This window comes from Ptychodera flava, chromosome 10 (genome assembly GCF_041260155.1).
Source record: "Ptychodera flava strain L36383 chromosome 10, AS_Pfla_20210202, whole genome shotgun sequence".
Taxonomy (NCBI): domain Eukaryota; kingdom Metazoa; phylum Hemichordata; class Enteropneusta; family Ptychoderidae; genus Ptychodera; species Ptychodera flava.
Window position 1 is genome coordinate 43,402,894 of NC_091937.1, and position 13,700 is coordinate 43,416,593.

At 38.3% G+C, this 13,700-nt stretch overlaps 1 protein-coding gene across 3 annotated transcripts; it reads left to right on the forward strand.

The window, feature by feature from the left end:
• The first annotated feature begins 3,176 nt into the window (after nt 1-3,176).
• Nucleotides 3,177-11,196, forward strand: LOC139142892 (Fanconi anemia core complex-associated protein 100-like). 3 transcript variants are annotated; one of them, XM_070713075.1, is made up of 7 exons: nt 3,177-3,366; nt 4,800-4,942; nt 5,812-6,962; nt 7,668-8,573; nt 8,954-9,207; nt 10,170-10,241; nt 10,944-11,196. In XM_070713075.1, exons 1-7 carry the CDS (start codon nt 3,190-3,192, stop codon nt 11,064-11,066), a joined length of 2,826 nt encoding a protein of 941 aa, XP_070569176.1. In that variant the 5' UTR covers nt 3,177-3,189; the 3' UTR covers nt 11,067-11,196. The 3 variants fall into 3 exon arrangements, with proteins under 3 accessions (XP_070569176.1, XP_070569177.1, XP_070569178.1); XM_070713077.1 differs by having other exon boundaries at nt 3,187-3,366; nt 5,684-6,962; XM_070713076.1 differs by lacking the exons at nt 10,170-10,241; nt 10,944-11,196 and adding an exon at nt 9,661-10,163 and having other exon boundaries at nt 3,180-3,366.
• The last annotated feature ends 2,504 nt before the right edge of the window (nt 11,197-13,700 follow it).

The window sequence follows — 13,700 nt, forward strand, 5'->3', positions numbered from 1 at the left end:
ATCTGGTAAGGACTGGACAATACACGAATACTGTCCGCAACAGACAGCTTGAGGATATTGCCCAGTAAAACCCAGAGTGAAGCTGAGACAGAGTTACGACAGGACGTAAATAATGATATGCCCTTATGACGTCATGAGGGCAGTACATATCAATACAGTGTTATATCACGATATGCCGACTCTACCCCTCACCGAGGTGAATCCGTGACCATGCCCTAATCTGTTTGACACAGCTGTGTGAAAATGGAGTGTACGATTTAGGCGCGGCAGTGGCTGGCAAGCATTCTCTTATTAAAAGGACAGTAGCTGAATTCGAACACTTTTGATGATAGCATGCTAGGACACATAGCGACAGCAAGTTGAATCAGATGAAGTGTTGCTTAATTATCGCAAACGTACCCGCATCAGTCGATGTCTGCCCGTTGTTCATTTTTCGAATTTCCGGCCGTGAAAATAAAACATACTACTTTTTCCCGCCCACTGACATAAAAGAGATGCTCTCTTTCCCGTCCACTGATGGAACAAAATAATTGCCTTCCTGCTACTCTGTAAACTTTTAACACGATTGGAACTAATTTGGGATAATTGGATTGGCAACATTTCTCAAGAATTTTAGAAACTGTCTAATATACACTACATTTCTTACCATCTTTAAAATCTTATTCAAAATTTACGATGCTGTTGAAATGTTATGAGTAAGAATCAGTGCATGATAGTATCTAATGCAATATTGTTCAAAACATTGAACAATATTCATATTTGAATGAAAATATGAGAGTTTGTCTGTAGTATCTTCATTACTGAAACAGTAGTAATAATCTCAGTTTGTCACTTTTCCTCGACCAAATGAAGATTTTCGATTGATTTACAGTTAAGTCAGTCAGGGTCATTTAAAATGTGCCCTGAATCAATTTAATGTTTATGAAGCCTAAATTTACGAAAAAGTCAGGGGCATTTCAAAAGTGCCCTGACTCAAAAGTCGTTAAGTAGAGAAATTTTAAGCGTTTTGTCTCATTTCTTTAGTACATTTACACAAAAATGAACTATTTTTCATGAAAATGAATCCGATGAAAGAGGTATGCAATAATCGTTGTGGTTTCGTTGTTTTGTTCGATGTGAACAATATTTCAAATTTTACACTATTCTATCATTTTGTAAAATTTGAGCTGTAAAAATTTCGATTTCGTTACATTTTTCTAATAATTACTCTCATCCAATTTTCCCAAATTAGTTCCAATCGTGTTTCTTTTAAACAAACAGCTTTGGCTGACCCTCATACTGTATGTTCTGGTATATTTCCAACTTCTGTGCCGAAATTGACCGTACACAGAATTGTTTTTGGCCACCACTATGCTACAAACCGATAACTTAGAAGTTGTTTAATTCTCTCCTTCTTGGTGTTTTAAACTCATCACATGATCACCATGTTTCGTGTACGTCTTCAGAATTCGTCGGCCGACAACACCGCTGTAATTAACAAATGCCGCACATTCATACGCTTCAATATTTGACGGCTGTGAATTGCTACGTGTCCACTTTGCCCTTTGCACAGCATCAGAAAATGTCATCATGCCGTCGCATGATTATTTTCACTAGAGTTGATGTACAAAGTGTTAAGTCTATTGATGTATCTTGGTGTAAATTTGATCCCAAGTTGATCAATTTACAGGGGCAGCTATGAAGTAAAACGATGTTCGCCAGTGGTTCGATGGCTGGAGGGCATTTGTTCTATGCTATCAATGGGCGGGAAAGAGAGCATCTTTTAAGTTAAGGCGGGAAAAATTGTTGTATTTTTTTATTATTATTATCACAAGTGGGCAATTTAAAACACGAACAACGGGCAGACATCATCAGATGCGGGTACATCTGCGATAAGCAGCACTTCATCAACTTTTTTACGCTTGCAAAAATTGAAGTTTAACATAAAAAAATACATTAATCGCCAGTCAAAGGTTATTGTGAACGAGATTTTTCGGTCCAAAGTAAACTTAGTCCTAGCAAACCTGAAAGATAGCAAACTTTTGTGGGAAGGAAAAAATCATGTGATATAAATGAGAGGGCAAAGAGAAACTTTTGGTTTTGGAAGAGCTCAGGGCACTTGAGAGTTTAAATACTTTGAGGGGAGAGGGGAAATTGTAGGTTGGAGGGAAAGCTTTTCCAGCCGTGATGGGAAGGCAGTTGCGAACAGCTTTTACTTGCCCCTCCAAAGTTTCGTTTAGTCCAAAATTCTTTTACATGCTATATTTACACTTAAAACACAGAAAACGCCCGAGTTAATGAAAATTTATTGAAATAGCCCGATTAGCCGCCTCTGATATAATATGCGACAAGATACCGATCACTTTGAACCCTAGGCCCTGAGGCCTCTCCTTGAACACAGAAATTGGTAAACAAAAGTTTAACATATAACGTCACTTACAATTGGATACCCATGGATATGGATTAGAGTTATAGCCTACTCATCTAACTGTGCCTTTTGAAAACTGCGATTGCAATGCCATACTATTATTAATTTGTTCACAGTGTTTTGTGGACCGAGCTATTTAGGAGCACTGGGACCCAGTTAAATGCTAATTTTCAGTCATTATTCTGATCTTCTAACGGTGTCATCCGTAAATTGCATTACCATAACGAGATAATGGTACTTTTGTGCCTCTCTTCCGCGGCTCCAATAGACCTACTAAGCTTATAGACTCATAACTTGCATAGAAATAGAGAACAATGAAGAACAAAATTGAAACCATTTATCTGAAAAATAAATTAATATAATTCAAAAGCATCTTTCAGCATCCCTGTGAAGGTCAGACATTTATATATCAGTTGATAAAGACCTCGCGAAGTCGACGTACAATTTAATGGTTTTTTTTTGTGTTTTGCAAAACAACAGACCGAGCCGTGCAGTCCATACCGTTTGGGCCTATAACCCTCGAATTTCTTACCAAAGCTATCGTTTTGTGATTTTTGACACTCAGGCTGTTTAAAATTCCGGTAAGTTACCATTTTCGAGAAGTGGGTCTCGCTTTCCTCAAATATCTCGAAACAGTGACACTAGTATTTTGACTCTGGTTATCACTCCTAGCATAGATGACACGTCGCTAAGAAGAGAGAGACACAAATGCAACTGAAATTCAGCCCAGCCCTGCGATTATTCACCTTATCGGACTTAGTGCATTGTGGGTAATTTTCAAGATGGCAGCGCGCGTAAACACAAAATGCGCCGTGCAGTCCATTGATCGCATTTCATGTGATCACGTAGAGTTTAGTAAAGTTGCTGTTTGTAAAGGACAAGGATTTGAAAATAACAAGTCTGTACTCGTCGTCGGAGGGGGTAATTTTATCTATTTATATCGCAATCACCAAAGAAAGGTGAGTCTGTGATCTTGTTGGCTCTTCATTCACCTATTTGTCACGTCCGTTCGGTATCTAGCTCTGCATGGCAGGGCTGTGAACCGGTATGCTAAATGTACTGTGTACCCGCTACGCCTCTCACATACAGCCCTGCCATGTAGAGCTAGTCGGTATCATACTCACGGCAACAGAGTCGCAGTCACTTTTGAAGTTGGGGGCTTCAAGCAAGCGATGGTTGTCACTACGCACCTCACTTCGGGAGGGGGTGGGGCGGAAGAAGAACGTGCCTTTGCGATCGATGATAAAAAATTCTACAAGATATGGTGCTATATTACTAATACATTTCCAGTATGATTTTTGTTCACATGACTGCTCTTGAATTTTTAGTTACTGCAGGTGACATATTCCTATTTTTGATATTGAAGATGTTCAGTAACGTTATCAATATAGAAAGAAAAAAAAAATTGATACCAACACATGTAACATGTGTTGGTATATGCACAGTCCCTCCACGAGGGACCATGGTATATGTAACATTTCGTTGAATCACAGAGAACACCTTCGTCTCAGAGATGAGTCACTTTGAAGAGACATTCCTGATGAGATTGTGCAGGAAGCAATTTGTATCAACAGATTGAACATTTAAATTAAAAACAAAACAAAATTGCAAGCTGTGAATTAAATAGGTACACGTATAGAATGATGTACCACAACAAACAATGTTAGAGCATAGACCCTCGTTTTTCTCAAGGGTGTATGGCTAGAGGGCCGGCAGTCCTCAATCCCAGGTTTCATTGTTGACATTAGGGGACGACTGCATTAACTTGCATGGTACCTGAAACCCGAGTCCTTGCCTGAGCAACTCGGGTGACAAACAGAAGACTTTTAATCCCCAGGGTGTGAATGTTCCATTGTTATGTTTATCTAATCCAGTGGTGCTATTGTAGTGCCATTGTAGGAAAGGCAGGTCTGTGAAATTGATCCTCTAGGGAAGTAGGGTATTCCTAAGTTAATGGAGCCTTCCCGTAATGTGACATTGAGTATTTACATGTTGTCAGTCCTTTGTTTCATTGAAATTTTTATCAAGGCGGTCAATTTGCTTTTAGATAACACTGATAAATATTTAAAAGGGGCAGTCGTCAATCCCTGGTTCACTCAGTGCTTGTAGACTGTAAGATCATTCTGTCAAGGGCATGGCACTCTCTTTGCTCTACAGGGTGAGTGTAGAGAGCGCCCTCGGGCGACGGATCTTTCAGTCTATCAGTGCTTGTTGAGATTGACTATTTCTATGTTGTTAGACCTTTGTTCTCCTTTGGAAGTTGTCTCAAGTTAATCAGTTTGCTTAGAGAGAAAGCCGAAAAGACTTGCCTCATCAAGCAGGCATTCTGCAAGCCTTATCAAAGTGTGACAGCACTTTTGTTTTAAAACAATCAATCTTTTCTTTCCTCCAGGTTATATTCAAATTTGCAGATGCAGTACAAAGCTTTGCAGTGACCCAGTCTGAGCCTGATCAGAGAAACCGACTGTGGTGCTTGACTGGAGGTGGAAAATTGCATTCTGTAGACATAAACAGATATTTGAAGAAAAAGAAAAGGTGCGTAGCAATCATGTTCTGGACCCTGCTTTCTCTTTTGAAACACTCAATTTTACTTTGTCAGTGGATTTGTACTAATCTAAAAACTCTAAAATAGATTACGGTATTAAAAAACAATGGCAGGCATGCATTTAGTTCATATGTTCCATCAGAGACCCTCCACCCACTATGTTTCCATATGTCAGCTCATAGACTCTAGCTCTAGGGTCTATGTTTTTCTCTAGGGTCTATGGTCAGCTAAATAATTTTCATTCAAACAGTCTTAGGCTCTTGAAAGGTCACATGGGCCCCTTATGGCCATGAAGATTAGTAAAAATTTACAAGGTTGCGCCAAATTGTCTTCTGTGCCACATAATGGTTGATTAAAATGCCGTTGCTAACGTGTTTGAAGTAGTACATTCTTAATCAACAAGAAAGTCACCTGACTCATTTGCAAACTTGGTGACAATACTCCTGTAAGGTTATGCCTGGTCATCTGTACAACTCTGAAGCCAATACTACATTTGACTGCACAACTTAGACGTTCCTTCAGTTAATCTTGCTTGCATGAAAAAGTACAAAGAAAATAGTGCCAAAGTGATAAAAATTACTGGTAATGCAATATTTCTAAGTTCACCAGGGAAAGACTGCAATAACTTGCATGGTACCTGAAACCCTTGCCTGACCAGCTCGGGTGAAAAACAGAAGATTCTTAATCCCCTCAAGGTGTGAATGTCCCATTGTTATGTTTATCTTATCCAGCTGGTGCCATTGTAGTGCCATTGTAGGAAAGACAGGTCTGTGAAATTGATCCTCTGCTAAGTAGGGAAGTAGGGTATTCCTAAGTTGATGGAGCTTTCCCGTAATGTGCCTCGCATCTATCTGTACAGAAAACACAAGAAGAAGTCTACAAAGGAAAATGTGACATCAGATGTGAATACTTCAAATCAAGACATCTTCACAGGTCTCTTGGTTGACAGTCCGATGGTCGGAGAGGCCAACGATATTGATGTGGAGATAGAAGTCAGCTCTGATAGAGTGATTGAAGTCGGAGAGAGGAATTTATGTCTGCATATCAATGACATGAAAGACTTCTTGCTGTTTCAGGATTATGTCATAGCTGCAACAAAGAGAGAGCAGAGTCTTCACATTGCAATCTTTAGTTCTGATTCCCTGGTTCAGTGTGATGATGTGGAAGAAACCGCAGCAGCGGACAACAACACTCCTCTGCATAAAGTTGATATCCCATATCCACAATCTACCAATGAGAGAAGCAGTGCATCTTTGTCGTTGGATCTCTTCACCCCATCTCAATCCAAAGATCTTTTCGCAGAAGATGACAGTGGCAATAGTTGTACTGTAGTTGGCATTGTACCTTCTGGTGGATTGGCAGGTACAAGGATGTTTTCTGAACGCATCATCTCTGTGGAACCTGAGCTTTTCACAACGCTGTTTGGTGCAGATAATTGTGTGATTGACAGTCCTGTAATCCTTGTTGGGCTGCATGATGGAAAAATTTACTACTATCCTTTGAAAAACATCGCAAGGACAGACAGACTTATTTCTGAATCTGAAAAACTGAGTCAAATGCCATTTTGTACTTCAACTGTATTCCCCCTGTACAATCTACAACAGTGCCTCATAAATATTCATGGTGTGCATTTACCAAATAAGGCTGAGCAGTCAGACAGCTCAGCCAATGAGGAGACAGGAATTCAGAACTGTTGCAATGCGCTTTTGCTTGTGGGCAAGGACGGCAAAATTGTGGTTGTTTCCACGACAAAAGGAAAATTGGATTTTAAAGAATACATTGTCAAAGGACCGGTCTCCTCATCCTGTGTAAATGGCAAAGGTGATTTGCTCATGTACAGTACACAAGCAGACTTGTATCTTGTTAATCTTGTGAACAGACAGAATGACAGCAGACAAGGGAGTGCAAACAGTGAAAGTAAGACCCAATCAGAAGCTGTTCTACCAAATGTGCTAACACCCTGCAGCACAGGTCTAGCCAGGATAGAGAGTGCTTCATACGATCAAGAAGGTGTGTATTTGACATAAAAATAATCAAGAAGAAAAAAATGTTGATTCAATGCCACAAAGTTTTCCAGAAGCAATTGTTTTCTGTTGCATCAATCTGGAAAGACAAGGATTTATTTTTGATGCTGTGGCTCATGGAGCAGTGTCGCTATATGAAATCTAGTGACTCTGTGAGATATTTAATCTGTCAAGACACTGCATAAACAAGCAGTCTTTCATGGAGATCTCTGGGAGCCAAACAGTTGACAGTAAAACTTTAACCTTCAAAACAATTTTCATATTTTAAGAAAACTTTTGTCTTTATGGTCACACATTAAGACACGTGCAAAACCTTCAAAAGAATTACTGTATGGTAATCTCTCTTGTTTAGTGAGACATCTAAGTTGGTTGTTAAATGAATATGCAAATTATCATATTCATGATGCAATTGATAGATCAATTGTTGTGTCAATGCAAGAAGGTCATCTTCTGAAAATGTATTAACAAGATGTCACTGATTCAAACAAAGGTAAAATCTTTGCACTTTACATGAATTAATATTATGACTATAAGTTTATTTGGCACACCTACCAAATACAGAACTTTGCAGACACAACCTTGTTGCATCAACATGTCAGAATATCAGCTACAAAGTGAGAAATTCGCTTGACATCTTTTAATAACCAACTCTTGGTCCAGTGACTAAAAATTCACCTATTTTGTCCAACAGGTAATGTGTATGCCATCAGGAACAATGGTCAAATTGTCTCCATCACCTTGGAAACTGGGGACCATGGCGATAACCTCTCATTGTCAATGCCACCTTCTGTGGCTGGTCAAAGGATGAAGGAAGTGTTAGCCGGCATAAGTCACACTGCTGAGAAATTGGCCAAAATGAACTTGACCTTGAAGACACAAGATGAAGTCCTCAAAGAGTTGCATCTTGCTGCTGACCTTACATGTTCTATGTATGAAGGAGACAGTAGCAAGACATTAGAATCGCAGTTTCCGTGTACAACACAGTGTGTCATACAGGATATGGGATATCGGTTCAATTATGGTCTGACTGTCAAACTTCAAAATGCATCCAGTAGTGTACTCTCTTCATGGGCATGGATGGTTTGTGTGCAGAGGCATGGAAACTGCAAATCACTCTCCTATCAATTGTACACAAAGACGGTATCTCTTGATCAATTTCAGCCCAGTGATTTCCGTGAAATTTACATTCCGCTTGATGACAGCATGCAGGGCTGTCTTCCTGTGACAGTAAAGTGCTATTTGCACTTTGACCTTCATCATTTACATAACAAGCTGTCCTTGGCCAATGACGTTAGCCGTGAGTCTCACCTGACCCTCACAAGTAATGGAATATGTCTTCCTGTTGGGTCTAGTGAACTTGACATTTTGCATTTGCTCAGACCAGTGGCCAGACAGGGAGCAGGCTCATCGTCCGTTACACTGGTCAGTTGCAGTAGTTGGGGCAACAGGTTGCAAAGGCTGACAGGGCAGCTCAAGGAAATTCAGTCACAGAGACCAGAGTCTGTCAGTGACCTTGAAGAAATCAATTTGGTCAGTACTGTGACTTCCAAAGTCTTGATATCGGCTGGTTATGTTGACCACAGTGGCGTTATCCAAGGTAAATTCTTTGTACATGTAGGGGCAATCTGTATCTTCAATACCGTTACATATGGGAAATTTCTCCATGTTTTCTGTTTAAGAATTAGTGATGCAGCAGAAGACACATTATGCAAATTTATGTATATTTTTACTCATATGTTGCCAATCAGTATTTCACTGAATTGGTCCGATTATAAAATAGTTACTGATAATTTGTACAGAATACTAAGCATTACGGAACGTTTGACCATCATTACTCTTTCTGACAGGCAGTGCAATTATGTAAGGGTACAGCAGAAATTGTGTGTGAGTGTGTGTGTGTACACAAAAGTGTGTGTTCATACATTTTGGTCTCTCAACATGATTAATTTCAACTATTTCACTCTTCCTTGTCACCAGATCAAAACGTAGTCGGCTCTAAAACTGCTGAATCTATGTTGCTACGGCAACTACTCCAAGGAAACCCAAAGGTTGAGGAGATTTTTCCTTCAGATAAATCCACACTACAGTTGGTGGCGCCATCAGGAGACAGTGTAATCCTACAGTGCCACAGAGTGACTGTAGCTGACAGGGAAGTGCTTGAACTCACAATCAGTGCTGACTCCCTACATTTGCTGTGTCAGCTCCATGAGGGCGCTCTTCGGAGAATACAGGTATCAACTCGCTTTCATTAAACTTTATATAGCTTTTCACACCATCTCCCAGTACAGAGACATCCCTGCATCATTGTAAACAGTAAGGTTTTGGAAATGTTCCTGAAGGGCTTGGCAACAAATGATGGGGGAAATGTGTTCAAGTTTGTTAGCTAGTTATCTTTTATTTGTAAATTTTGTACAGGAATTTAATGATACAAGGATCGTTGGGACAGCAACTACCAGGGGACATCAAAATCTGCCGTCAAATCATCACTGATAGTGATAACTCTGAATCATTTTAACAGTCATTTTGGATTATAAAGGTTTGGGTCACTGTGGGTTTTAACAAGCGGTATTCCATAATTAAATTTATAATGTCACCATTGCTATGGCATGATACAAGGAGGTTTGTCCAAATAATAATATTTGCTGGATTCCTGAACACCATGACTTTTGATTTTTCTCCAGCAGTGCTGAATCTGACTTGGCCAGCATATCTTGAAGTTGAGACCGTCAGGGGCAGATGTTGTTCGTGGGCTCTAGAGGGCGACATCCATTCACATGAAAAACCATACAAAGTTGCTAGTATGAGTTCTCTGATCATTAGTTTGTGACGGGAGTCTTTTGCCTCAGGTCTCACCACTTTATTTAATCAATTGAACCTGATTAACTTGACAAAGGCTTACAATAATGAAACAAACTGAGAAGTTCTGATATTACAATACAATGTAAACTGGTATTATTATGCTCTTGATATGGGCAAGTCTTCATGAAAATAATATTTCAGGAGCACTCCAAAGGCTTGTGTATCTTGTCTCTCAGATTGGAAGTAAAAGGCAGTCTAGACACATTTTCATTTCTAGAAAATGGATTCTTGGACAGTGGAGTCTAGGTTTTTCACATTGATTTCACATTGTGGAGTACTAGTTACTTTCTTCAAAGCTTGATTCATTATAGCGCTTTCTTCCTTTCACTTGTAGGTTATCAGAAAAAGTGGAGAGGGTTCATCGGTGAGCATTCATCTGTTGCAGCAAGAATTGAGAAGAATCCAGGTAAATTTTCACTGGAAGGAAATACTGATAAAGTGTATTGTTGGATAATTTACATCCATGTTGAAATGAATTTCGGGAAAAATCTCACGTTGTCGGTATCAGTCGAGCTGAGTGAAAGTAATGACAGTGGTTTGTGTGCACTCAGTGTTGTTTGGTCTTGTAGAAGTGTGATTGTGTGCTTGATGGGCTAATAATATATTCAAAATAATGATAAGTTAGATATCAACAGAAAGAAAATAGTGCTATACAAGATCACGAAACTGGAACACGTAAGAAAACTAATGATTTTCATTGAAGCATACCCACATCAGAGTTCTCCACAAGGCAGTGTTTAGGGGTGGGCCACCCTCTGTTTTTTGGTTTATTCTTTTTACATGTTAATAACAATATAAAAATATATTTTCACAACAAAAGAATATGCAAATTGTACATTGTTACGTAAATTGGCGTCTGTTTTTGTATGCTGTTGAGAACACTGCACATGACAACTTGGCAAGTCTACACTGATCAAGGACATATTGTGTATCTATTGTGTGAAAGGTTTAACAGTGGAAATATAAAACTGAATTGAAGGGTCTTATACTGACCAACACTGGATTGTAAATTATGATTTCATTTGAAAACACTTAAATAAAACATTGGCATACCTTTGTCATCAAAATTTTTTTACACGTTTTCACATTAATTAATTTTTTTTTGCAGAATTTACAACATGAATTACGGAACCTGGAGGATAAATTTTACAGTTGTCACGGCACATCCATGGTAACAGAGGCAATGGAAATCTACAACAAATTGAGACAGAACACATTTCTCGTCATGTAATGATTACGTAGATGGTATTTTGTGAACAGAATAAATTCTGTGACCCTCTTGTATAATAAATTCTGTGACTCTCTTGTATCAAGATGTTCTGGTGGCATTGAATAAAATGGCTTTTGAGATTACAAATGTATACATAGACTTTTCAGATTTATTGTGTAAAGATTTTATCTGTACAACCCCAATTCCCTGTTATGTAAGCAGTCCATGGTGGTATATAAGGATTAATTAGACGTTTAGCCTGGTAATATCACAGAAAGCTAGCGTTTCTTCATTTGAACCCATACTTTCTGGTAATCTATGCCATCATATGTAAATTTCCTCTTAGGACCATGCAGAGAAGGTATTTGTCCCAAGTCAGTTGGCTCATTACTATCATGGTAGATTGAAGTCATGAACTTCAACAGACTGCTGCATGATGGTGGGGCGATCATAAAATAGGAATAAATTCCAGCACACTGTTACCTTGACGGTAGGGTGATTGCAGACACTCAGCAAGCCAATATCTATCCTGTGTAACCAAGCAAAGTTCCTGACAAAATACCAAGTGATCAGTTGTCTAGTTGATGAAATGAAGTACTTAAGGTTGTTTTCAAAAGTCTAGGCATTACATTTATTTCCAGTATTTGCTGTTTTTCTTTCTCTACCCATTACTTTGCATCCATGCGTTCCTCTCAACCATCTTGTTGATATTAACCCTAGAGTGCTGTCATTTTTCACATCAAAATAATTTTAGTGCAAAATTTCACCAATTCTTAAGAATTTCTTTGTAATTTTTTGACAATTTTAGACTAAATGGGCATCACTTTTCATTGGCTAAATTTTGATCAAAATTTTGGAAGATAAAATTGTTTGAATTACATTTTATTTATTTATTTATTTATTTATTCAGCTTTGACATAAAGTCAGGATGAATCGCACAGGTGACTAACACCTATACAAAAGCAACCCTCCACAAAAGCACACATTTAACAAGTTACACATACAAAATAAAAACAGAAAAGACAAACGCAGAATAAAACAATCATAAAAAAAATACATAAAATTTCAAAACAAAACAAAACAAAACAGATAAATTAACAGAGACGGCAATTTTTACAGTGGCACTTTCCCACCCAAGTACAAGTGTTATCAGGATAAAAATTATTGTTTAACAAAACCGTGTAATGTTTTAATAAAATAGACTTGTATGACCTAACACTTGTTGAAGATATGCCATGAAAGGGCATAACACTACTTGAGTAAAAAGCTCTGTTAAATAACGAGTAACGAAAACATTCAGTTTTAAAAAGTGGCATCTTCATTGAAGTGTCATCAGGAGATTTAAATGTGACAAACTGGCTTAAATTTAAGTCATACATACCAGTAAAACATTTAGCTAAAAAGACACAGTCATTTAATTCTCTCCTGTAGCTCAATGGGAGCAAATTCAATTTAATCATACGCTCTTTGTAATCCACCTCCTTGGGATATCCAAGAATATATTTTGTGGCTCTCCTTTGGACACCTCAAGATGAAGCATTGATTGCTTAGTCGTGACAGCCCATGACTGGGATGAATAATCAAGAATACTACGGACAAGGATAAATACAGTTGGAGTTTCATTTTAGTGGAACAGGTGTGGCCACATGTACGTTTAATCAGTCCCAGCATGCGGTTTGCTTTTGTAACAGATATATTGATATGCTTATCCCAAAATTTGAAGAAACTTCGACTCCAAGATCACGGATGCTGTCAACTTTTTCTAGGGAAACACCACGCATTTTGTACAGGATAAAAATTTGACTTTGGCACTTAGAGGGTTTACATGTGAATGTTTGAGTTGCATTTATATCTTTCAATGCTCTCCTAGCTTATGAACCTGGAAAACCTTGAATTTCATTTTTGCGTGCAACAACACCGAGGAGAGGAACCATAATAACAGTGATGGGTTGAAAGTTTGACATATTATGATCTTTGGCATCAATATTCTGGTGTGCAAATGAACGGGATATACCAAGAGGCATGCTCATTCTCTGGGGTGATTTTCTCCATTGTTGACAAAACTGGTAATCACCATAGACTATGATGCTGTTCAAGAACTTGCAGACGACACACTCTTTCTAAGACATACACTTTTTTTATTGACAAAAAAATTTACAATTTTGACTACTGGTTCAAATTACAAAAGCAGACAACATTGAACAAGAGGATCAAGATACAAAAGTAAAATACATGTATTGATAATGATCTACCATACACCCAATCACATTCAAGGAATTCTAGTACAAGGGATTATGGGAAGGGGTCACATGTAAATATTGACCCTAAAATAATGTGTAGCAGACTTCCGCAGTGTATCATATTCAACATGTTGAGAGTTTAGTGAAGAGAAAATACGGTTTGCAAGGGAGCGTGTCTGTCACTGAATTCTATCAACTCTAAGAGTTGCTTTCAAATCTTTTTATCAGTCTTACAAGTTCCTGGCAAGGGTAATCGCACAGTCTTTGCTTTGGTTAAATCTGCTGCTTATTTGAAAAGTTTTCTGCATAGAGATTAACTATGAAAAGCAATGTAAATTATTCGTATTTTCTATTTACCTACTGATATCTTTAAAGAAAGCTTGGTTCAGTCACTGCCAGTTTAGAAAATGTTTGT